This window comes from Ylistrum balloti, unplaced genomic scaffold, assembly GCF_031769215.1.
Source record: "Ylistrum balloti isolate Yb309-2 unplaced genomic scaffold, AGI_CSIRO_Ybal_v1 Utg369746, whole genome shotgun sequence".
Taxonomy (NCBI): domain Eukaryota; kingdom Metazoa; phylum Mollusca; class Bivalvia; order Pectinida; family Pectinidae; genus Ylistrum; species Ylistrum balloti.
Genome location: NW_026781953.1, coordinates 40,356 through 67,934, shown reverse-complemented (window position 1 = coordinate 67,934; position 27,579 = coordinate 40,356). Strand labels below are relative to the sequence as shown.

General features: G+C 33.8%; 1 protein-coding gene and 1 long non-coding RNA gene across 2 annotated transcripts in view; one reads left to right on the top strand and one right to left on the bottom strand.

Annotated features, from left to right (window-relative positions):
* The window catches only part of LOC132543241 (protein disulfide-isomerase TMX3-like), a 198,173-nt gene that overhangs the window by 168,583 nt on the left and 2,011 nt on the right, over positions 1–27,579 (bottom strand). The window contains exons 4-9 of the mRNA XM_060206724.1: positions 26,624–26,787; positions 25,272–25,352; positions 24,602–24,716; positions 22,016–22,093; positions 21,693–21,759; positions 20,172–20,346 (exon numbers count right to left, since the gene is read on the bottom strand). Of these exons, the coding sequence (XP_060062707.1) occupies positions 20,172–20,346; positions 21,693–21,759; positions 22,016–22,093; positions 24,602–24,716; positions 25,272–25,352; positions 26,624–26,787 (680 nt within the window). The remainder of the gene's footprint in view (positions 1–20,171; positions 20,347–21,692; positions 21,760–22,015; positions 22,094–24,601; positions 24,717–25,271; positions 25,353–26,623; positions 26,788–27,579) is intronic.
* Positions 15,831–27,286, top strand: LOC132543242 (uncharacterized). Its single transcript, XR_009553961.1, has 3 exons — positions 15,831–15,918; positions 26,634–26,815; positions 27,099–27,286. It is a non-coding gene; the product is annotated as an uncharacterized LOC132543242 (long non-coding RNA).

The window sequence follows — 27,579 nt, the reverse complement described above, 5'->3', positions numbered from 1 at the left end:
ATAGTTATTCTACAGCTTGTGATCTTTTGATAGTTTTTCTACAGCTTGTGAACTTTTGATAGTTTTTCTACAGCTTGTGAACTTTTGATAGATTTTCTAGGGCTTGTGAACTTTTGATAGTATTTCTAGAGCTTGTGATCTTTTGATGGTTTTTCTAAAGCTTGTTAATTTTTGATAGTTTTTCTACAGCTTGTGAACTTTTGATGGTATTTCTAGAGCTTGTTAACATTTAATATCTTTCCTAGAGCTTGTGAACTTTAGATAGTGTTTCTACACCTTCTGAACTTTTTGATGGTTTTTCTAGGGCTCATGAACTTTTGATATTTTTCCAAGAGGTCATGAACTTCTGACCTTTTTTTCAAGGTTCATTAACTTTTCATTTTTGTTTTTTTTTTTCATTTCATACTTTTTATCCAGGGCCAATGAACTTAAAACTTAAATAGGTCAAATACATACGAAGAACTTGTAAATATCAGTGATCCTTCTATTCTTATTCTGGCTGATTCCTGAAGCTCTATTTTAACTATTGCACCACAGAATAAGCAGTAATACCATACTTACTGTAGTGAAGATGAGGTACAGGATGCACCCATAAAATCCTTTCTCCTGACACTGTCAAAAGTAAATCATCTAGTTTATGTGTATTTGATGATTTGGAAGCAATAAATCAGCCAAACATGAAGTATATTTCATCTCAGATCACATCTATCACAGCCTCTGGATCCCTAAGACTTGGTGCACTTTCTCGATCATGCAAACTCTTGAAACCTCAGAGTTTGTCTAAGGTGATTGAAAACACAGATGAGAAACTAATTTTTCAAGTATGCATCAGTCAAAACAGAGATTTAATTATCAAATGTTCAGCCCTTCAGGCCAAATTTTGTTTTCCCGTGACGAAGAAACAATAAGAAAATATTCTATCAACTTCAAATGTCTTGTGCTGCAATTTCAACTATAGAAATATTTTAACTCATTGGAGAAATAGCAAGTTAGTTGGGTTAGATATAAACTATAAGATATGATCAGACTTGAATGATTTTCAACTGTTATGTCCTCATTTTGTATGTGTTTGCCATGATAAACAGTTTGTCCTGGAGATAAGGTTTTACTGCTCATCAGCTTATGGCAAAAACAGACCATGGATGAAAAACAATGACAGCACGGTGGCGTTGACAGGAACAAGTTTCCAATTTTGTTTCAATATCTCTCAGATCTGAAGATGATTCACAGCTATTTTTGTTGGAAAGACTTGCACTTCAGCTTTTTGAACATTAAATGTAAAGATATTGCTATAGAGTTTGCAGAGGACTGTTGAAGGGACCACCATGAATTATTATTTATACAAAAAAAAAAAATATACCAGCTTTTCTACACATGCCAGTATGATTTAGTCTCCACAAAATACCGAAGAAGTTCACTGACAGGTTCTTCATTACCTCCCACTAGTACCGAAACGAAGATCAGTTCCACTGTGTAATTTCCGAAAGTGTACATCAAACTTCCTGATACTGCAAAAACAGTAAACAAACAGGAAACATACATCAATCCCCCACATTTCAGGATTTTTGCTGGTAGCGTTAGAGAGTTCTAAATACTCTTCCAGCTAAACCTAAAATCAAGCGACAATGCTTCTACATAGTCATGATTCATGAACCGTACAATCTTACTCGATTGGCAACATATTTTATTAATAATAATGATCCCTCCAAATGAAGAAATGAAAAATCTAGATGAACCAATCAAAATAAAAACTTATACAGATTCTGTAGATTTGATAATTATTGTCATCACCAAGCACCTGGTTAAGGATGTATGTTGCAATGACATTAACCTCCATTACAGAAGAGTTCTTGAACATAAAACGTAGAAAAGGCGGCTCCTCAACATCTAAGAACAGTAATCTGCTTTATTGTGATATAAATGTCGTCAACATGTTTCAACAGCTTTGCAGCCACCATTAGGATGACTTTCGCAACTTCCATATGCCCTAGCTGAAGTACAATTTTGTGTCTCAAGATGGTTGCAGTTGTTAAGTAAACATTGAGACGTTATGGTGACATAACATTATGACGTCATAATTATCCTTTCTACTACTGTGTTTTTCTATAATTAGTGACAGTGTATTTTTGTTAACCATTGAGCTTATATTTAATCACACATGAAAGATGGTAAATGTTATTGCACATGAATTTTAGGAACATTGCCTTTTTAACAATTGAGCTATTCTGGATAAAACCGAAATTAATCGTAACTCAAGTGATCTAACACTATATAATGTACAGAGCAAAAATCTTAAAGTTTCCCAAAATTGAAAAGATTTTTTGATAATTTAGAGACATTTGTATAACTGTGTTAGAAGGAATTATATGATGATAGGACAATATATTTACCATGTAATCCTTGGTAAAACTTGATACAATTGTAGCGATGTGTACTTACATATCTGAATGTCAAGGGGGACAACTCTGAAATTAAACTTGTAAGGTCACAGTACATTATAAGTATATAACAGGTAACAATTTAGAGTCCAGCACATTTGCGACCATTTGTAGTACAGAGGTGGGTTTACAATTCCGACCTTTTACTATAGCTGCTGAACCCTTCATTGAACCATGGTGTATTGTGTATTGTGTTACTAACTGTCCTGTGTGTCCCGTTTGATCTACGGAAAACCAATACTATAGAACAAGAACCGTAAAACTGTACAATAAAAATATTTAGAATTTCTGATATATTTTATCAGTAACTGAAACCAACTTAATCTGAATGTTTAAATGCAGTCAAAAAAGTACTTTTAACATCCAGATGTGAGTATAATGGTTGTAAAAATCAAATTCAAGAATATCTCTTATTTGCCGGTAAAGTACATATGTATCAGGAATCACTGTCATACACGGTCTTATTGTCCTTTTAGTTCAACACCAGTACAACTCGAATGCAAATTACCATAAAGACGTCAAAATTTTTAAACAGACTGTATCAAATGTGCTGTGATCGTGACAAAACAGCTGGTTTGACTTGACATTGACTACTCCAAATATCTGGTGGTCCGAAATTCACATCCAGCAGAGGAGTGCACTTGATCCACCAATCCATATATCTACAAACGTTGCAGTGTAAGTATATTCATTGAGCTACAAAATGTCTGCAAAAAAAATATTAAAAAAAAACACACACACAAAAATTGAGTGCCTCAAAAATGTGTTTTAGTGCATTAAATTCTATCTACAATATTTTTCAATTACATAAGTATCTACAGTAAAAGTTGATCATCAGGAATGGTGAACAGGGCACTGTAATCAACAACAGATTTCTTATCAAACAATCCTACTTATTGATTATTGATTGATTGATTGTTTGACTATCCGTTTGTTTGTATTGATTGTTTGTTTGTTTTCTTTGACTGACTGATTCATTCATTCCTTCATTCCTTCATTCATTCATTCATTCATTCATTCATTCATTCATTCATTCATTCCTTCATTCATTCATTCCTCCATTCATTCATTCATTCATTCATTCATTCATTCATTCATTCATTCATTCCTTCATTCATTCATTCAATGAATCATAAACCAACTCAAAAAAATAATGAAGAATATATTAAAAAACACAAAAGTCAGCAGCCTGTTTCAAGACAATTTAGACATGTTTTGTAATAGATACAAGTAAGTATACAACCTAAAGGAATTAAGTTACATCACATTTGTTGTTCCATCCCTGTAGAGCTCATCAGTAAAGAAAACCAAATCAATCATCTGACTTAATGTTGAAATAGATGGTGATGTGAACTACCTCCATGATTCAGTAAATTTCACTCGCCTCAACACGGGATGATTCTGAAAGCCTTTCCAATACATATCTATATTCAATACAGTGCCAGTACCTAAAAGATTTTAAACATTGGCAGATATAAGGTACTTCTCTAGGGTTCAGTCCAGCTGGATATGCAGACGTTGAAACTATGTATTTCCAGGCAAAATAGAATAATTAATTGGATTTATGTAATGAAAAGCCTTGAAATCTGATAAGATAACACTGATGTTTAGCAATTGAAAAATAACATTGATGTTTACCAAATAAAAGATAATATTAATGTTTAACAAATAAAAGATAATAATGATGTTCACCAAATAAAAGATAATATTGATGTTTACCAAATAAAAGATAATATTGATGTTTAACAAATGAAGGATAATATTGATGTTTACCAACTGAAAAAATAACATTGAAGTTTAAAAATTATCTGACATACAGGGTAACATAGTTTTGTGGTCACAGAAACATTTAACTGCAGCAATTAATGTCAAATAAACAAACTCACTAAGTTTACAGGCAACTTGCAATATCTCAATTTCATGCACATGTATGAAAATGATACCATATTAAATTTAATTTTCACCTCAAGCGTTACTCTAACACAATTTTAAAAAACCAAATCAGATAACTTACAAACATAAAATGAATTTAAAAAATTGAATTTTAAAAAGAATTTTAAATTTTTTTTATGAAGTAAGTTGGGCATGCCATAAATTACACCCAACAAATAGCCCACCAAGGGATCTTGTAAAGGATACACCATCCGACATAACAGAAAAAAGACATAAAAATTTTCAGGGTCAATGGATCGGAAGTTTTGATGAAATCTGATTCAGTAAATCCAGTTTTATAATCATTTCATGTGTTAAGAAGTTTGTTTTATTTTCTGTTTATGAAAGCAATAAAAAAAACTCTCATCACTCCAGATTTATCGTCGAATAAACTAACTGAATTTTTACTTCATTTTATGTAGATAGAAGAAAGGGACATAGGAAATTTAATCTTACTGCTATGTCGTGTTAGATATACGATATACCTATTGCTAGAACACACAATAAATGTCATACATTTGTTTCTGAAATTTTCAAAAATGTTTTCCAGTGTTTCAAGATAGGGACACTGACCTCTTAAAAAAAAGTCATTAACTTCAACTAACACTGAATACTGAGAAACTCCTATAACAGTTTAACTTTCATTCCTTTGAAAATAAAACAAAATTAGAACATGCTGAAGTTTTAAGTTAAAACTGTCAAATACTCTGTATATAACATTTGTATATAAGTAGGGATCAGATTTTATGCGGTAACAAAATCTTGCATTTCCATCAGTGCAATGATTTTGTGAAAAAAATATTTCTCAGGAAATCCACTACGACTATATACTGCTTGCCAATTTCAAGGACAGATAAATTCAAGAGTAACCAACGATTTAATAAAAAGTTTCACAAAAATTTAAGTTTTTACATTGCTTTATGTACTGGAGGCAAAATCGCGGTGAATGTTGTCTGTTGTCATGTATACAGATAAGCTTTCCAACATATCACACATCACAGTAATTCTCATGCACTATGCCCACTGCAGTGGAGGGCCACTTTTAACATTACCAGTAACTCAAAGTAGAAAGCTGGGCTTATCAAAGGAAATAAAACAGTGGTAGACATTCATGGGCTTATTTCCAGACATGACTTTGTTTATGGATATACAAACAAGTAATTTTTTAATCTTAAGCTAACATAATAATATATTAATTTTTCGTATATGTATTTATTTTGTTGGTTGGGATGAAGGCATGTTATAACAATATTAATCATTGATGTTTTTATGCATCTGTTTTTAATGTGGAAAAACAATAAACAAACAAAAATATCTGGTTAAGATTTATAGTTTTTTTGTTGTTGTTTATTTAACGTTTGACTGAATTCTTCTTATGAATTACCATCCTGAGAATTTCAGTAACTTTACACATACTGGCTGACCTGAGTGCTAAAAAAATCTTCACAAATGCCTGCATCAGCTTATTTTTGTCGGTCACGTAAACATTCTGCTGTTGGATCAAGATTTTTCTGTCGAACATGAAATTTACAGACATATTTTGCAATCCAGCGTATCCCCACTATTGAAAGTGCTCATTACATGTAACCTTGAAAAAGGCCATTCTTTACATCTCCAAGGGTACAAGTATAGCAGATTAATCTTTTATTTATATCTTTGAGAAAAAAAAGGGTACTTATCTCAGAATTTCTCTTCCTTGAAACATTTTACAAATGAAAAAAACACAACTCTAAACGGTTTTTTAACTGGATGTTCAAAAGAAAGGTCACCTAGAGGTCAAGATTATTGAAATATGAGAAGAATAAGTTGTTAACTACAAAGGTTAGATAGGCTAAACTATTGTCACCAAGGTCAACTTCACACAGCACTTCTGGAAATCTTGCCAGACTTTTTTCATTTTCTTTGCTTTATCAGCATTTAAACTATTCAACATATGCACATTTTCTTAACAGAAAAATATAAATGGGTAAATTCAACATCAAACGTCCGAATTCAAATCTTTAAAACTAAGTTTTATAAATTACTTCACATTAACTTACTCTACAGAATGGTGAATTTTTCACTCCATTTTGCAATATTTCTTTCTCTTGCATTTGATATACTTAGCATATATAAAAAAGTTTAAAAGTGTATTATAGAAGGCAGCTATGTCAGGTTTCAGCTAAATACGATAACTGAAGGGTCAAATAATTCCGTAGAATGTCTACTTATGAACGTTAAATGCCGACTAAAATCTATTATGGTTTGGTGAGTTTGTGTGATGTACAGGACATATTGTGGTCATATCTCTCAGAACAGAGTGATTAACTTGTGTGACCACCATTGGCTAGGACCCAGCATTACAACGCTGGTGTACAGAGATTGTGTATCATTGAATTGAATAGCAAGTTGGAAGGCAGCTTTGGCCAATGACATACTCGTCTTCCAAGAACATCTTTAATGTGCCGTACTAGGTCCTGATTGGAGGATTCAGCAGGCCAATTAAAAACTTGGACATAATTCTGCAGTCAGAATGTTCTGGTCATATGACTAATGCTGCAAAATAATGGACATAGCTCCTTGATGCTGTGAAAACAGAGTGGCATTGAGTACTATAATTTTTGTCAAATACAGAACTGCATTTCAACTGCCATTGACAATGATTAATGTGATTTAGTTTTCACCAGAAATGCCACCCCAGATTGTTACACTATTGCCACAAAATCTGTCATGCCAGGCTACACAGCACTCTCCGCCTAAAGACGGGGCCTATGAAAAGTCTCCGCACACACATTTGGTGATGTTTCAGCCTATTACGGATGGTCTGGCTGCTTGCCCGTCAAAAATTCAGAGTTCTAGCTGTTACAGTTGCAGGAAGAGACCAATCTAGATAGTGTTGCAGCAGCATTAGACAATCGTCACAAGAGGTGGTAATTCAAGGTCAGTCGCTACTTGGATGGTTGGCTGTTGAAGCAGTTGCATAAAAATTTTGCCATAAATGACAAACCATCATTTGGCTATACCCAAACAGCCTTGCGACCTTGTGTTGCTTTGCGCTAACTTGAAGCATGCCAATAGCCCTTTCCCTTTCTTTTGCCAGATGCAGTAATGCATTATCTACACCATTTGAAACCAAATGATGATTATTAAAGATAGGTTTATAGATAGCTAATGCATAAAGCATATTAAGAAATCTAACTGAACAAATCTCAAGTTTTACGAGATAATCTTTGAATTTCGCCACTGTCTGAATTCGATAAGAATGTTGGCACCTAATCCAAAGATTCTACAAAACACATTAGTATCTGAAAAATATCTGTATAATCAATCAATGTATGGTGTACTGCAAGAAAACTTGATAACCAATTTTTTATTTCTTGAATATATTAGAAATATTTGCTTATATTGCAGTAAAGTTTCAATCAAGATCACACAGATATATGTAATGATGTGCAATGAAATCTTTATTATCGCAACATAGAGCTGTGTGCGTGTTTATGACTTGCATTTTGTCTACCATTATTTGGGCAGTTCGGATGCATTCTTTTCAAATGAAAACATGATGAAGAAAATGAGAAACAACAGGTAACAATAAACACAGGTAAAGGATATGATGATTTAGTGTTGTACACTCAGCTTATGTTAATAGCCAGGCAATATAAAGCATGTTTAAATATCTCGGTACTATCTAAAAAGAGCGACTCCGGAATAACTTCCACGTTACATCTGTCTAACAGCAGTTTAAAACGTACTCAGGAATTATTTCAATTACACAGAATAACTAGATCAACCTGAGAGGCAGGCTACTTCCGATTAAACAAATGAACGTTGTGATTGTGTTACTGACAGAGCTAATAAGAGAGGCGTCCCGAATTGTCCTGTGTATGTGTTACTGATGGAATACAGCTGAGAAAGGAAACAATTATGTAAGGTTTTATATAAAACATAGCCAAGAACACAACTTCGATATGATTTATCGTAGAATACATATTTTTTTCTGTTTGGGACCTGAAAACTTTTTTATTTCTTTTCTTCTCTGCGAGAGGTTTGATATCTTGTGATTGAGTTTCATTGACAAGGTGCATGACAATCATGTTAATAGACTGGTCTATTGGTATGTCTAGACAAAAAGGAAAAATGTCCAAGCAGCCTGCTGTGTCAAATATCTTAACTGCTTTTTCTTCGAATACAAATTATAGTGTTATCTCACTGTAACTATGGAACAGCATGACACAAGCCTGGGAGAACGTCAACACTTATATTGTTGCATCATAAACAAGCTGACATTACTATAAAGTGTATCATAAAAACTTAAACATAACCTTGACACATATAAATGTTAATCTTCTTCATCAACACATGCCTGTTTCCAGCATTAAACTAGTGAATAAGCTGCAAAAAAAGAGCTGTTAAAGAATTTAACTGTTTCTCTGAAAGCTCTAAAATTTTTCAAGTTCATAAAGTTATCTTCTAAATTATATGGCCAACTGATTTTTTCTTTTTCTGTTTGTTAGGATTTGAGTAAAATGGCAATGTTGCTACCACACAGATACAAGAACCAAAGCCTCTATTTATCAGGCCCCTCCATCTGGAAGACTTGTTCACAGATTTCTAACTTAAGCGATCCTAATAAAAAAAACATTGCTTAATCGAAAGTCAGAAACAACCTTAGTTCTTTAATACAAAAAAAATTCCACAACTTTTCCAAGACATTCCTATGGGAAAACTTACAATTAGACACTTCCTTCAGCGAAACAAATGCAACACCTGGGCCTGTTCTAGTATAAACAATACAAAGTAAGTGTTGTGGTTCCCACCTGGCTTATAGAACTTCAACCTCCTCTGTTGATTCCTTCACCCAAATATGCCATTCATGTAGAAAATGATAGTATGTTTACAAAGTATCCTTTCCTTCAATGTAAATTCTCTATACATTATATTTTTGTTTCAAGAATGCTGAACAAGGATACTTTATTCTACAGCTGGTACTTATCTTACTTTTAAAAAATTTGTAATAAAATGTTTATCAACAATCTGGTTCCCAACCGCAGTGCTTTTTCTTTTTTAGTTACCTATATCTAATTCCACCCAAGTACAGACTATACTGAGAAAAGAAAACACACATAACTTGGTAACAGCAATACAAAAAGTATTACAAGCAATCAATTTTCTCTCACTTCCTGGCAAACTTTGTTATCAAAAACAAATTAAAGGGCTTTAACTCTGTATAAATATATTTCCGCACAAGAAATTGTAATTATTATTTTTACTAAATTTTTGTTTTTTTTTTTCGGGGGGAAAAAGTAAGTAGATCCACCTTGTTGGACTTTATAATCTTCCTCAGTCATTCTTGTGATAAAGGATCATGTAAGTTTGTAGTAGTCATGGTATAATAATTACATATTATATCTCAGAACCTACATATATATATAAACCAATTTCAGTATGCACATGATCAACCCAACCTTAAAGGAGGTACCTACTTATAATACTTATGGGACACAAACACTTTCCCCCCCGGTTAAGTACTGCTGAAAAAGTCCCTCTAGCAGAACCTGTGAGAAAGACATCAGCAAGAAACTGCTAGCTTAGAAATTATGAGACTGTGGTTAATTTCTGTACTTGAATCTGATTCAGCTGTATGACGATAGACCAGGAGATGATTCTTACAATCTGTATTAGTCTCACATTCTGACATTGGGTAAAAACACAATTGTGTATTGACCCCTGGGTTCATTACCGAACATTATGGTATATGGCCCCAAATAATATATCTGAGTTTCCGCTTCTGCCTGAAAAAAATCAGGGTCAGCAGTTGTTTTTTTTTTATCTTAATAATGTTTGCTGGCTTTTGACATCAATTTCTTATGTACAGCATATTGATTAAGGAATGGTTTACAGTCGTGTGTCAGGTATGTATACATGTCACATGTGTGTATCATCTTTACCATGTTCATTATAACAATCTGTCACAATACTGTACTGTATGAATTTTGAAAATGATGGTCTTTCCTGTACAATTCATTGCCAAGTTCCCCCAAACATTGCAAACTTTCTTGCAAGAAAACAAAATTAAAAACAAACTACTAGAAGTTTCTAATATCAGTAAAAACAATGCAGTTTTATCTGAATTTCAACATTTAATTACTGACAGAGAAATAGAATCAGACTCAACAAAAACTGACAACTTCATGAATATCAAATTTTCTTTTTTTATTAAAACCATAACAGCAAAACTGAATTGAGGTTCCAGTTACTTTTGATGGTTTGGCAATGAATATCTCCCCAGAAAGGTGTCAAGAGAATGTTTGACATTAGACTGTGTATTTTATGATATGTCAAGCATCTAAGTGAATCTGTCTGGTACCCAGTAATGGATCTTATGAGCACACCAGCAAAAAAGAAAGGTTTTTTTGTTTTTGTTTTTTTTTTTGCAAAAAAGCTAAAAAAGAAGGATCAATAGGAAAAATTGGGGGGGGGGTCTGGAAGCCTAAAACACTTATAATTGTTTTGGCATTATACATCTAAATTATGAATTTAGACAAATGTAATTCTGAAATAAAAGAAATACTGACATGGAATAATACCACTCAGAGAGTATATAAAGTTTACTTCTTCTGGATGTAAAGGTTAAGCATGGTGTATTATCCCAAGTATTGAGACATCTTATATCAGTATTTCTGTTCAGATCTAACCATGATGGGTGGTTAGTCATAGAATTAAAACCACTTATAAAACAGAAAAACTCATGTCTCAGGTGTCTTTACAACAACTCTCTGATCGTGGGTTTCACTGCCAGTCAATGAATTGGAACTGTAACGAACTCAGTGGTAACAGCTAAACTATAAATAGCGAACAGGTTGCAAGTAAAAATTTCACCCCATCCCCTCAGCAGGTGTAAACAAGAACTTCAAAAAAAAAAAAAATGAGAAAATGGAACAACTTTGTTAAGTGATAATTCCCATAACATATTATTGCATGCAAAATCATTCCAGTAATAAACCAAGGATTTAGAGTAAAAGCACATTTTCTGAAAACACCATACATAAACAATTAAAAATAATTGTATTGTAATGTACGTGTAATCTAGATTGCTACCATTAAAGTAAATGTAATGTGTTTCGATCACAGTAGGTTTTAAGTAGGAGACCAGGCAGTTCCTTTACTCCAATGAGCATCTAACTCTCACACATGGTACCATAATATATACAAGTAGTACATATCTATATGAATATTAGATCAAACATTTTATTGTATGCTAATTTATATATATATATATATATATATATATATATATTTGTAAGATGTTCTTGGAACTATAAAATAAATATGCTAGAATTTGTAAACTTACAAAACAACAAAAAAAATACCAACAAACTCAAACTTTTAAGAGCAAAAATGTAAATTCAGAAAAATTAATACGACCAGGTGTTCCGAAAGGGTAAGCCTCTTCTGCTTTATTGAAAACACCTGACACGTAACTCTTGGTCAATAAAAAAACCTTAAGTCACATTCCCAAATTAGAATATGATTAACAAAGATGTTAGTATCTGCCACAACCTATATCATTGTAAATTTACAACAGTTAGCTTTATAAATACTATATTAATTATCATAATTATTATGAATACAAGATATGTCAAAATAGTATTACATAGTGTGTTTCACAGTACTTAAGAGTACAGATATAAGAGGTTTATCACATGATACAGTAAACAAGTTCAGCTTTACATTTATTGGATCTGACATCAGGTATGATAGCCTGTCTAGGTAACGATTCTAGTTACAGCACTCAATAATAGGTACACAGGTGTACACACAGTGCCAGGTACAAAGATATGTGCGCGAGATCAAATAGGAATTCACAGAGCATCCACAGAGGATCCATACAAACAGCATTTAATGATTTATTGTTCCGGTAAGTACTTTATTATGAAGTGATTCATCCCAAGGAGAATCATTTTTAAGTTTTTATGAGCCAATGTTTCTCATGTTTCTGCTTCGGCCATAGGGAATTTCAATAGAAAACCTTATCAGAGTCGCGTAAAAAACGTTTTTGTGCAGACTGTGAATCCCACGCATGATTCTCTCACATTTACATATAAGACGGACAAGATATGCTAAGAGATAGCTGTACATCCTGCTGTGTTACCATCTTCCTGGTGCATACATCAAGTAATACCTGCAGTATCACTTTCCTATAAAATAAATTTACTATAATTACCAATTAATCATATGCATGAGTTTCCATTTTAGATGAGATTTAGGAAAAAAAGAAGAACAAATTTATTTTTTTCATTTTATCTGGACTTTCGTAATAAAAAGTTTTATGATGAAATTTAACGCTGAAATTAATTATTTTACCTGTGACAGATAATGACAACAGTAACACTTTTGTTTTTATTTCGGACTTTTACCTGTGACAGACTTTTACCCGTGACAGATAATGACAACAATAACACCTATCGTTTTTATTTCAGAATTTTACCTGTGGCAGATATTGACAATAGTAACATCTATTGTTATTACCTGTGACAGATATTGGCAATAGTAACATCTATTGTTATTACCTGTGACAGATATTGGCAATAGTAACATCTATTGTTATTACCTGTGACAGATATTGACAACAATAACACCTATCGTTTTTATTTCAGAATTTTACCTGTGGCAGATATTGACAATAGTAACATCTATTGTTATTACCTGTGATAGATGTTGACAATAGTAACATCTATTGTTATTACCTGTGACAGATATTGGCAATAGTAACATCTATTGTTATTACCTGTGACAGATATTGGCAATAGTAACATCTATTGTTATTACCTGTGATAGATATTGACAATAATAACATCTATTGTTATTACCTGTGACATATATTGACAATAGTAACATCTATTGTTATTACCTGTGATAGATGTTGACAATAATAACATCTATTGTTATTACCTGTGACATATATTGACAATAGTAACATCTATTGTTATTACCTGTGATAGATGTTGACAATAGTAACATCTATTGTTATTACCTGTGACAGATAATGACAACAATAACACCTATCGTTTTTATTTCAGAATTTTAACTGTGGCTGTGGCCTGTGATAGATATTGACAATAATAACATCTATTGTTATTACCTGTGACATATATTGACAATAGTAACATCTATTGTTATTACCTGTGATAGATGTTGACAATAGTAACATCTATTGTTATTACCTGTGACATATATTGACAATAGTAACATCTATTGTTATTACCTGTGACAGAAATTGACAATAGTAACATCTATTGTTATTACCTGTGATAGATATTGACAATAATAACATCTATTGTTATTACCTGTGACATATATTGACAATAGTAACATCTATTGTTATTACCTGTGATAGATGTTGACAATAGTAACATCTATTGTTATTACCTGTGACAGATATTGACAACAATAACACCTATCGTTTTTATTTCAGAATTTTACCTGTGGCAGATATTGACAATAGTAACATCTATTGTTATTACCTGTGATAGATGTTGACAATAGTAACATCTATTGTTATTACCTGTGACAGATATTGACAATAGTAACATCTATTGTTATTACCTGTGACAGATATTGACAATAGTAACATCTATTGTTATTACCTGTGACAGATATTGACAACAATAACACCTATCGTTTTTATTTCAGAATTTTACCTGTGGCAGATATTGACAATAGTAACATCTATTGTTATTACCTGTGACAGATATTGGCAATAGTAACATCTATTGTTATTACCTGTGATTGACAATAGAACATCTATTGTTATTACCTGTGACAATAGTAACATCTATTGTTATTACCTGTGGCAGATATTGACAATAGTAACATCTATTGTTATTACCTGTGACAGAAATTGACAATAGTAACATCTATTGTTATTACATGTGACAGAAATTGACAATAGTAACATCTAATGTTATTACCTGTGACAGAAATTGACAATAGTAACATCTATTGTTATTACCTGTGACAGATATTGACAATAGTAACATCTATTGTTATTACCTGTGACAGATATTGACAATAGTAACATATATTGTTTTTATTTCAGACTATCACAATAACTTTAATTGTTTTCATACCCTCTCAAATATGTCTTGCCTGTTCAGTACGGAAGAAGTTGTTGATTTTAAAACATTTTACTCCTGAAACATTGAAAATGACAGAATTGACAGCTGGGAATGTGAAAGTGAGTCAAGGTAATTCTCTGCAATATATGTGATACTCTTAACCCAGTAGGTTATCAGCCAAACATCATCACCCTTGGATTTTGCTGGAGGATTTGACAAAAAATGACCACTGTGACTTTGAAAATGTTATATTCAACTTTGGGTTGACTACTTAATGTGAAAAATATCTCAATATTTTTTTCCACTTGTGAATCATAGCTGCTATTATTTATCGAGAAACTTAATGAAAAGTCTACAAAAAAGTTTCACTGCTTTCACAAAGAATGAAAGATGAAATTAGCATACAGTTGGAAAAATAATATTCTAACAGATGCATTGTGCAGAACATTTCTTGTTTGAACAGAAATCATGATATAAATTCTTTATTTAGGCTGTTTCAGATTCCTATCAGCTGGTTTCAAAGAAAAAAAGTTGGTTTGTATATATCAAGTGCCTGGAAAAATGTAATTATCATTCCCATAGCTATACTGAGCCTGCAGGCTGCACATGCACTCCAACACAATCACAGGAGCATGTTTTATTCCTGTACAATTGGATATTCTGGCAAAAAAGTCCTTTGGGTTGATCATTAAACACATGTGGTAAGAAAATCAAACTCACAATTCATTTATGTAGTACCAAGTGTCAGTTGTCAAAAAAAAAAACCTGGAAATGACTCGTCTGAAACCAACTCGGTGCTACAACAAATTGCTAGTCACGTTCAACAAATATTTCGGTTAATTTTGCGTTTGATTCTCTGCCTCTGTAAGTATCATGTGATCTAACGTACCTAACATCCCCGTAAAACATGCCTAAGTACAGGGATATTGTCTTAACTAAAAAGTATGGAATTTTTATTCTGGTAATTACCCACAAAATGATTAAAGGTGGAGATAGAGGGACATGTCAAGACAATTTAGCACCAAGTCTTCTACAATTTGATTATGGCCAACTACACACCATTGTATAATTTGTCCCTGAATAAGAAAAACCCTTTTGTCATAATATGAACTACATGCATAAAACATCAAAAGAAATTTATCTTTCAGAAAAGCAGATCTGGAGAATTTATCTATCATTTGACAAATTGTCACAAAACTTGTCAAAGTTGGGTGTATAGGTCATCTTTCTAACTTCAGCTAGTGGAAATATCACTTATGTTGAGCGGTATAATGTCTGGCTGGAGATCGAAGGGTTGATAATTTGAAACTCAGCAGTGTTTTTCATGATTCCTTTCTTACAGAAAAGGTGCCTTTGACCACTCAAACAATAGGAGATTCAGATGCTTTCATGGAAATAATGAATCTGTGTTGTTGGTTGTCTTCAGGGTCAAAGACTTTGTGAAGTAAATGGTAGTGTATAAGTACTAGTGGTCTTTCTAGCTTTGACTTGTGTGAATTTCCCTTTTGTGCGTTAGAGTGTCCGGGTTGAGATCAAAGGGTCACTAGTTCAAATCCCGGTGAGAGCAGGGTGTTTTTCATAACTCCTTTCTATTAGATATGTACAAAGAGGAGGTTTATGGCCCTTGACTGTCATCTGATTATAAAATCAATGTACGATAGAGTTATGTAGTAGAAACAGTTATAAAATGATCAAACAGTTTTAAAAATTTTAGCAATAAAGTTAAACAAGGTGGCGACTATACACTCATTTTCGGAAAGCCTAAAAACACTCCTCGTTCCAGTTTGTCCACATTCTGACATATTTCAGCTCAATTATACCAGTGGAGGTTGAGAACTTTAAAATTTGCTTTTTTAAAATGACTGCCATAGCAAAAATATTAGTACTTGGTAACGACTATCTCAGGATCATTTCAGGCAAGTTTCAGCTCAATCACACCAAATGAGCTTGAGAAAAGGTTTAAAATGGGTATTATTCGGAGAAGCCATGACTGTGCAATTATGTTACGAAAAAACATCCATATTGAAGATTTGACATGGCTGAAAAAAAAAAAAACGATTTGTTGACTTCCCTTTCTGAACATTCCCAGCAATTATCAGCTCAATAGCACCAAAGAAACTTTAGTAAAAGTTTGAAATGTAATTTTTCAAAATGGCAGCCATATTGGATTTCTCACCGACTTAAAAAGTAACGATACTTAGTCAAGATCATTTCAGGATCTTTCAGACAAATTTCAGCTCAATCCTACTGGTGGAACTTGAGAAATAGTTGAAAATGTGGAAGGTTTATGCATGACAGTCAGCATACAGCACACAGTGATTGACAAAACATAATGTTGGGCACATTCTTAATCTCCTCTTGACATTAATGATGTCTCCACACAAAGCAATCAATTATTTTATTCAAGTATCAACACTAATTTCTTTTCAATGCAAAATTCATTTCAATGAAAAATTGAGAATAACCATGAATTATTTCAGACTCTTTGTCCTAATCCTTTTCTTTGAAACTTGATGTAATCTAATTTACGAGCTCAATCCTTTTAGTTATGCTGAACAAAATGGTGAGATCTGACACAAAAATGTAATTATAGTCGTAATGACACCATCACGATTTCAAAGTTTTTTTGTAGTCGTAACAAAATAATTTTCACATAAATAAATGGCATTCAACATAAAACCTTCACTTCCTTTTTGAATCTGTTGTAATCAATCCCAGATGTGACGCAGCATGTCACTGCATTTGCTTACCAAATACATCAACAGAGGGCAGGGAGGACAAGGACTCAATGACAGTAAATGGACAGACTGCAAATGATACTCAAGTTCTGACTATGATAGAAGTAGGTGAGCAACCTTATCCTTACAATGCTCATAAATTCATCTCTATTTATCATAGAGTAACCAGGAGACAGATTGGTGATATCACGGTTGTGTCCTTGGGCAGGACACTTGATCCTTTTTATTCTGAAAGCCATGTAAACAGCCTCCCCTATGTTGTTCAGTGATGTGACCACCTGCTGCTGAACAAGAATTACCCTGTGAAATACGACCTGTAACAAACCACCCATGCCTGTGAATAGGGAATCTGTAACCAACCAACCATCCCTGTGAATAGGGGACCTGTAACCAACCACCCATGCCTGTGAATGGGGACCTGTAACCAACCAACCATGTCTGTGAATGGGGACCTGTAACCAACCAACCATGTCTGTGAATGGGGACCTGTAACCAACCAACCATGTCTGTGAATGGGGACCTGTAACAAACCACCCATGCCTGTGAATAGGGAATCTGTAACCAACCAACCATCCCTGTGAATAGGGGACCTGTAACCAACCACCCATGCCTGTGAATGGGGACCTGTAACCAACCAACCATGTCTGTGAATGGGGACCTGTAACCAACCAACCATGCCTGTGAATGGGGACCTGTAACAAACCAACCATGCCTGTGGAATAGGGGATCTGTTACCAACCAACCATACCTGTGAATAGGGACCTGTGACCAACCAACCATACCTGTGGAATAGGGGGTCCGTAACCAACCAACCATACCTTTGAATAGGGACCTGTGACCAACCAACCATGCCTGTGGAATAGGGGATCTGTTACCAACCAACCATGCCTGTGAATAGAGGACCAGTGACACCACCAAAGCCTGTGAAATAGAGGACCAGTGACCAACCAACCAACAAACCTGTGAAATAGAGGACCAGTGACCAACCAACCCGAGATGAAAAAATTGAACACTAAAATACCCATAGATAAATACAATTCCAACTGAAAATGAAAAAAATGAAAAAAAAAAATAAAAAATAATAAACAATTTGTAAAAAGAGCAGTTTGGATATTTGACACAGCATGCCAAATTTCTGGAATGTAATTAAAATATGTTAATGTGTGTGTAGGAAGCATGATGATTAATATTTCAGATCACATAATTATCTGGAAACGTCCTAAACAACAAATGAGCTGTCAGGATAACAGTGAATGCCTCCCACAGAAATGCTATAATAATTTCTAATTGACATATCTCTGTGGCAACATGAAACCTTCAAATCTGAAGTAATTGTGTAATATGCAAAAAGAAAAATAATTACTAAATCCAATTAATATTTCTTAAACAATCCACCAATAAGTAAATTACCTACTTTGTATATAAAGCAGGAATTATACAAGAAAAAATGGGAAATTAATGCAAATATAGCCTACGCGCAGATAATTGTTTCCCTGAAACTGTTTATTTCCGTCTCAGCGAACTTATTGTTCATACCACAGAATTAATTGTACCAAAGATATGCATGTTACAACAAATTATACGTGATTTAGAAATGAAGAAATGATGCTTTAAATAGTACAAAACACGTAAAAAAATCTGTGATTATTTTTTAAGAAAATGACTACTGCAATTTAAACATCAATCTTGCACAAAACAGAAAATGTTTAAAAAATGTTGCCAAAAGTTTACAGTTAATTTATAATTAATTTGGAAGATATGACACTTGCTACAATTAAAACCAACATCAGACATCAAAGCAGACATTAAAATCAAAACTTATGACAATATTTATTTCAATATTTTGAGAGGAAATGTCGCAAAATAAAAACATAAATTTTAACCCTGACCAATGTCTTCCATGTCTATAAACCACCAGTACAAAGTATTTATTTTGTATAAAGGGAGACAACTCCTACAACCAGTCATACTGACATACTGCTTTTGTAAATAATATATCAGATCCTCAGTTGACTGTCACAGTAATACAAAAGTATCTGCAGAAATTTCAAAAAGAAGGAGTCAACGTCAAGTGGGTAATGAGTAGGGAACTATGTTGTATGGATACCAAACAGTATGCAGAGTGGTTAAACAAAAACTAAAGCGTAGATATAAAGAGCAAATCAATCACACCCTCAAGTGTTACTAGTGAGTGGGTGTTTATCTGTCAACTAGTTTCAAATCTCTATTGCAAAGGCTCATCAGGACAGATTTGCTGAGTGATTTTACCAATGCATCATGTTATTTTCAAATTCAGATCATTTAAAACAATCTAACTTTCAAATTAGAACATTTTAACATATACACAAGCCGTTTTTTTTTCATAAAAACAACAAAAAGTTCCCCACATTCTTTTAGTCTTGATTTACAATCCACATATTCTCCAAGTATGTACAGTTGAAATTCTCCAAATCAGCCTTTAATGGGACATGAACATTTGACTGGTACTGTTCATAGAATATTGTAGTCCACATACTGGACAAAGAGTGAAACACTCTATGAATCCAAGGGTCAATCATACATGGAATTTTAGAAACTTTATCTCATTCAATGTAGAAGATATGTTTCCATGGTGAACAAAGGTTTATTGCAGTGAAACATGAAACCTGATTTTGACAATTGAATATTAATTGATGGCGTATACAGTCAAACCTGATTATCTTTAACTTGTATCACTCAAAAGGCTCTATTTAATTCGAAGTATTTCATCAGTCGATCTTCACATCAAACACTTGACTCACTTACTCAAACACTTGGATAACTTTAGGTTCTCCCAAAGCTGATTTCACGACAACCAGAATCGACACCATGAACACTGAGAGATGGACAGACTGACGGCAGATAACTCAAAGTTCCCTCCTACTGTGTAACCAGTCAGGATTTATTTGTTCCACTAGTGAAACTATCGGAAGTAAAAATCGACCTACCTTTCGCTGTCCGTCTTGCTCTTTGAATCTTCATCATTATACACCATTATGACCATAATCTTCCCACTTTCTGCGATGTCATTTATGTTGGCTCCAGTGACCAGGGGGAATGCTGGGAAACGTTCTGAGTTAACCCAGTCCTGGAGACTGGACATTGTGACTATACCATCTGGAGCTGGAGAAAATGTTACATTTCAGCTGTATTAAGTTTGATTCTATAATATTTAGTACAGAAATATGTACAAAATATTGAATACTTAGCCTATTGTCAATATGACTGGGCAATGTTTTATAATATTTGTAGGTGTGCATTCTATTTCTGGAAATATGTATGAAAACTCTAATGTACAAGGTGACCTCAAGGCAAACTGTATACAGGGTTATCTACAGGCCTCTTGTCTATACAAGGTAGCTTAAAATGGTGAAATATCATTGATTTTATCTTGGAACTACAAAGGTACCCCACAATCTTTTTATGTTAATTTGTTAGTTTGGAGAAATGTAGAACAGAGCTTGTACAGAATGTACAGCTAATGTTTACACATTGATAGATCAGTTATGTATGACATCTATACACTTGTAAGGATTCCACTTATGATATTTGTTACTTCTACAAAATAGATATACAAGTTTTGTTGACAGCCAGGTTCATTATGAGTCTTGGGTATCATTTCAGTAGCTGGTGTTTACCTCACTGAACAACATACAGGAGGTCCATCGCATGCTGTCCAGTACAATAACGGTATAGTGTCTTGCCCAAGGACATTACCAAACCAAAACAAACAGGTTCATTTCTGAGTTCACCGAGAAACATAAACCCCTAGAGGTTGGAAGCATCAAACCGCTGACAAGGAATCTCCACCAATTTATGAATTAATTTATCTATTTATTGAACAGGCGTTATGGCCACTATTGCAGCTTTTAAGTCGAGAAAAATAGGAAAATGAGCAGAGATGGAAAAGTATTAAGTTATGGGAGAGAGTGGGATACAGAGATGAGATAGCGAGGGACCGTCTATACTCCTGACCTGTTCTTAAACTATGATTTTAAAGACGATCCCCTTGGCCTAATTATAGCTCTAGCCTATCACTAACTAAGCACGCAGTAAGAGGATTGATTAAGGAAGAATCCTACCTGGATTTCCACCAATTGTGGCATACCGGTCACAGCCCTTGTTCTATTTAGATTGTAAGACATGCTATGTTTCCAGAAATAACAAAGTTATCAATTTTTTTACCCAGTAGTAAGACATAAAAGTCAGACACCCAGAACTATTGTATGATTAAGTTTAATTACTAACAAAAATTATATTTTCATGGAGCTAAATTTTTGTGGTTTATCAGAAACTCACTTTTTCATTGACGGTTAATTTCATGGATCGATTTAGCTCAATAATTGTGCTTAGATTGATTATGAAAGTTCATGGAGATGTGAATTCATGGATAAAGGGTTAACACAAAATAAACAAAAATAAACTTCCCACAAAAATTAACAGTTTTACAGAAAAAGTTACACCCTTACCTTGATATTCTACCACTTCCTGATCTTTAAAGGCTAATACTGTCGGCACTACAGCTGGCTTTATATTCTTTAATGTAAAGAAAAAAGACCTGAGTATAGAGGTACAAAAACTCTGTAATCAATGGAGAACTATTGCAATGTTAGAAATATTTACACAGATATTAGAAAACATTTTCTTCATAATAAATATGTAATGGTTTTCTAAAACAAAAATTATGTAATTAACTTCCCATAAAACCTGATTTGTAACTTAAAAATTTTTTCGTGTTATTAAATTCTGATCAGACAAGCAGTGGTATACTTATACACACTGATATGCTTACATTAGGGAGGACTGTAGGATTGGCCGCATAGAAGTAAGATTGGATAAGCATCTGTTCTGCCACATTACTGTACTTGCTCTGTAAGAAAATTAAAGTCTGATACAAAAGCAGCCGTTGCCTTTTGTTTTTAAAACTTTTGTCCGCGGTGAAGTGACATCTTTTCCAATCCACAGATTTATCGGCAGAAAGATATAAAATCATTTTTCTTTACATGCCATTGTGAGAAAAATTTCTCAGATATGCTAAAGCATTCAGATCTGAGGCTTCACATATACTCAAAAATACCTACCAGTTATCAAATAAACATAACAATTTATTGCTAAAGCAGGCTCAACATCTTGTTATACATAAACGACAGCCAATTTTTAATTTGTCAGTTGTATACTGATCTAAGCATCTGGTATGGTAATTGCAGATCGTTAAACGAAAACAAAAAATATAACATCATAAGATTAAAATAGAAGCTCTTTTACAGGAATATTCTGTCCAAGTTAGCATTTCATAAGATGGTTTTTGAGAAAATTGTACACTAGCATCTACTTATATTCTTCCGGAAACCGCACGATTAGATTTCACCTAAAAATCAACTTTCACTATTTATTTGAGGAAATTTCATTTAGGTCTACTTAGATCTGTTAACAAATGTTCATGCTGCCCTGATGACGACACAACAGGTTTGTGCCTGCGTGAAACAGTGTAAACAAATGAAAATGGCAACTCCCAAGGAGACACGCTGGTAGCCACTTATTTTTCTTCCAGGAATATCAATATCTGTTAGTGTCATTTCAACATCTTTTACTAATATACTTACACTCTCGCAACTACATACCGTATTTATTCCAATAAACGCCCCGTCTCTAATAAATGCCCCCCACCTGTTTTTTAACAAAAATTTTATACTTTCCTCGTTTGCCCAGGATTTTTGTCCGGCCCCGCACATGTATACCACAATACCACTTGGTATGTCATCTTTCGGAAGGGGACGAATGCCTGGCATGTGCACAAGGGGGGCGTTTTTAGTCCCATCGGCATATGCTGCCAGTGTCACCGTTATTTTTTTGTTTTTCGTGGCCAGTACTGTGAACTCTGACCTCCTTTTCCCCCTTTATTGCCAATGTCGGTTTTCCTGGCATGTCAAACCGCACCGAGGTTTCGTCCATGTTAGCGATATGGCTATCAGGGTATTCTCATAGCCGACGCATTCTTATCAAGAAATTAAAAAAACTGTCAATACGATCATCAATTAATGAAACTTCATGTTGTGCCACATGCGTAGATCGCCTGAACGAAATGTTGTGTCTCTTTTTGAATTTAGAAAACCATCCATATGAGGCTTTGAACGATTGACTACCATTTGCCTTATGCATACGTAGGGCCTTAAACTGCAATGCTTTCCAAGTCACTCGTATTCCAACCTCCCGTCTGTCCTGTAGCCATCTCATCAGATTTTCGTCAATATCTTCATATCTGACATGCCTCCCACCTCCTTTACAGCATTTAGATGTTATAGAAAGATTTTTTAATTTTTCTTTGTTTTGACACCAGTCCCGCACTCGTTTTCTGTCAACACGAAACACTTCCGCGGCGGCATGTTTACCCTTCTCCTCTGCGAAGGCGATTACTTTAAGCTTGAAAGCAGTGCCGTAATTTCGTTTTGTCCCAGATATTGTTATCAGGTATGTGGGATTTATTAAGAAACAGACTGGCTTATATACTGCTGTGTTTTTTTATTTTGTTATGCAAACTAGGCCTGCAAGCGATGATGAACATTGTACGTTTTTGACTGAAGCTGACATCGTGTCATTTCATACAAGAATTCAGGTTATCAGAATGCAATTGACAACAATGTTTAAAGCTACAACAATGTTGGAATTACTGCAATTTTTCAAATGCATTCTTTGCTGAGTAATTCGTTAGTTTGTTAAACAATGTTTTTAAGTGACAGCCATGGCATGTCACGACCAACAAATTATGAAATTTTGTGTTCTATTAATCGCCCCCTGTCTGAAAAATTTCACGCCCCTGGGGCGTTTATTGGAATAAATACGGTACATCCGACATCGAGGTTTTGTTTTGCAGCCTCACTTTCAAAATGATCACATGATAAACGTATCATATTTGCACATTCTAATTTTATACTGGTCAGTGGGTGCTTCCATCAATTTTGCCTGTCCAAAGTGCCCACAGGAAAGATATTCTTATGCTTATAATAATTTAAAGTCATATGAGATATATTTAAAACAAATAGTGCAACAAAAATTATTTCCAGCTTGGGCAGAATATACCTTTAACACAACCTGTACAAAAATGTGAAGTTTCCATAGACAATTCTGTCACCAGCTTCTGACTAATGACTAGCATAAACCACATTACAATGATGTATAGAGTGTACGAGATGATACAGAATCAACAGACTTTTTGTTAAAAGAACTTCTATTCTAATTACATTACCAAATGGAAGAAAATGTTGCTAAAACATTCAGCCAAAGGAGTTTATAACACACAGGGAATGTGTGCAAATTAAGTTCAGATCATGCCCACCACCAAAATCTGGCCTGTCACCACATTACTCAAAGTAAAACTCACAAACATGTCGTCGACAGGGTCTTGTCGGCCCAGGTAGAGGAAGAAAGCCGAGTCTTTGTGTTGATTGTTGGCCTCATCAAACTTCCCTTTACTTGCTAGATTACGTACTGCAGGTCTGTGAACAATCAAAAACCAGTACACTCTACACTTTGCTAATTGAAGGTGTGTTGAGGAAGTTTGTGTTCCATTGTTGTTCACACCTGTATGTAGTATATACCATTCTAAATTGATGAATCACAAGACTTAAGGTAATAAGAATTGAAAATTTTATACCTTTTAATGGACAAAAATCTATAACCACCTAATTAGTCAGGACAGCATTTCCAAACACTGTAAAGTTTGTTATTGTCGAGGATGAATAAAATTTCAGAAAATAGATATTTCTAAAAGAAAAGAAAATCATATTCCTTCATTTTTCTGAAAAAATACATCTTTTTTATTTGAAGCTTTCTGTAAAACTGTGAAAAATTGAAATATCGCAACCTTTTCAGTATAGGAACAGAAGGCTTTGAACTTGTTTCAGCAATGGACATTTAGTAGTGAATAATATCAGTTACAAAAGGTTCTTTCCCTGCACTTATATCTCTCTGTGTTACTGTTACTTTGGCTTTGATGTATGAATATTTTGATAATATCCACAGGTTACTTAACACCGTAAATTGTACCGTACCCTTTGGCTCTATTTACGAACTCCAAGATGTCTTCTTTTGATCTATCCCCTTTGTGAGTGTAGATATTTTCTCCGTTAAAACTACAAAATAAAACAGTAATTTATTGTTATATTTTGATACATATAAGCGAAGTATGACAACAGTAATAAGATATATCAATAGTGAGCTAAGACACAATCATGATGATCCCGTCCAGCCGAAGAAAAAAAATTAAAATACTGAAGGACAAATAAGTTACCAACAACACAGATAGATGGACATTTTATCTTAGATTTTATCACATGAGAACACTTCACCCATCTGGCTCATTGCTTTAACTTTGACTATTGGGAAATATAAACATGAATTATCAGGCCTCTTGCTATGGCCTTGACATTGTGATATAGACCTTGGTTATGACCTTGTCTTACTATCCTCTGTAATTAAAGGGTTTCAGGCACTCAATTTGATACATTTCCCATCTCCTTAGTATGACCAATGTATACACCAAGGATCATTGTTCTAGTTTAAATCAAAGTTATACTCCAGACATAAAATTTCAACAGCAGGCAATAACTCTGTAATTAACTCTTTAACCGAGAAATTGCAGGCCCTGAATTCAGTACAATGTACAATGTCTTAGTATGACAAATGTATACACCAAGTTTCATCATCCCTGCTTTACTGTTGGCAAAGTTATGTTCCGTACACAAAAACGGACAGAAAGACAAACGGATGTCTATATGCTTCCCCAAAGCCATATCAGGTACAATTTAGATACAGGCACTACAATTTACTATCATGACTCTCTATTTGTGACCTTGACATTTGAGGTAGGAATGTCTTATGGTTTCACATTGTCCCATCATGACATGTACAGTATATTGATGAAATATCTATGGGGAAGTTGACCCACTTGTTATGACCTTGCTTATTTTTTAAGTGAACCTCAAATTGTGACCTTGTGGGTGGTGGTCATTGACCCCAAAGACTTTCAAAATATGCAGGTTGATGAAAGTTTAATGGTCATCATAGAGATCTCATTGAGAAATTTTCTATTTATATTGTCTATATAAAGCTACATGTGTTTGATATCCATTAGCTTGTCTGTTGGTTTCATTGTTGTATACCTTGTTTTCATTGGAGAGTGAATTGTTCAAGGTTTACATGACAGGCATCGTCGATGAAGCAGAAGACACTCACTCTTTTGGGACACCTGGTCTTATCATCCTGATACTTTTCAGTAGTTTCCGTGTAAATCTTTTTTTTTTTTTGTTCATATTTTACCCTAGCTTTATTTAATTTGAGTTTGGATTATGTTGACATGTTTGTATTTTCACATTGTTTTTTTTTGTATTTGAATTTGACTCACAATTTTATAGTAGGGAATCCTTTTACTCCGAACTCTGAGGCCACGCTGGAGAACCGAGTGCAATCCAACTTGCCGACCTTCACTGGTGTGTTACGGAGAGACAGCGACACTTGGTGAAAGGTTGGCTCCAGTTTCTTGCAGTGACCACACCATGGAGCATAAAACTGTCAACCAAAGCATAAAATATCAAAGGTAGGAATTGTCCACATCAAACATAAGTATAGGGGTTGTGTGTGAAACAAAGACAGGATGCAGTTATCTGATACTTTGAGTGGGAATATCGTACTTGGTATCCCAGTGTTATGTCAGATTTTACATCAAATTTCAAACTGTAATATCATGATCACTATGCTTTTAATTAAAACTTACTATTCCATTGTTTAAAACCAAATGTATATTTTTTTATTATCTTCATTATGTTACAATAAACACTACAAAATCTAAACTGTTTTTCCTTTTTCTTTTCTCGGAACAGATTTCAATGCTGCCATGTGGACATTTAAATAAGCATCCTGCTTGACTTCAGTAGTGTAAACAATAGTTTAGTTCCTATGCAAGATACCTGTAAACTATAATAATATCGTCTCTTTAAAGGGACATGGTTAGATCTCATTATTTTTTTCAAATGGCCTTTTGTTTTGAGCAAGTATTGTAATACTTCAAATTGTGACACTCTCTTTGAGATATTGATAAAGGTTATCATCTTCAAACTTACTAAACTTGCATGTGCAAAGACATTGTTTACACTCTCCGAATGATATGAAGAATTGTTTGATCACGCCTATTCTATTTTAATTTTTTGATGTTGTTAATACAAACTTTAAAATTTCATAATTAACAGAAAGTACACAGTTTTTAACAGAAATATAAATGTAACAATGTTTTTTATCAGTTTTGAAATCAATATCTAACCATTTAGTTCCTATAACTATTGATGTGTATGAAAACAAACCATG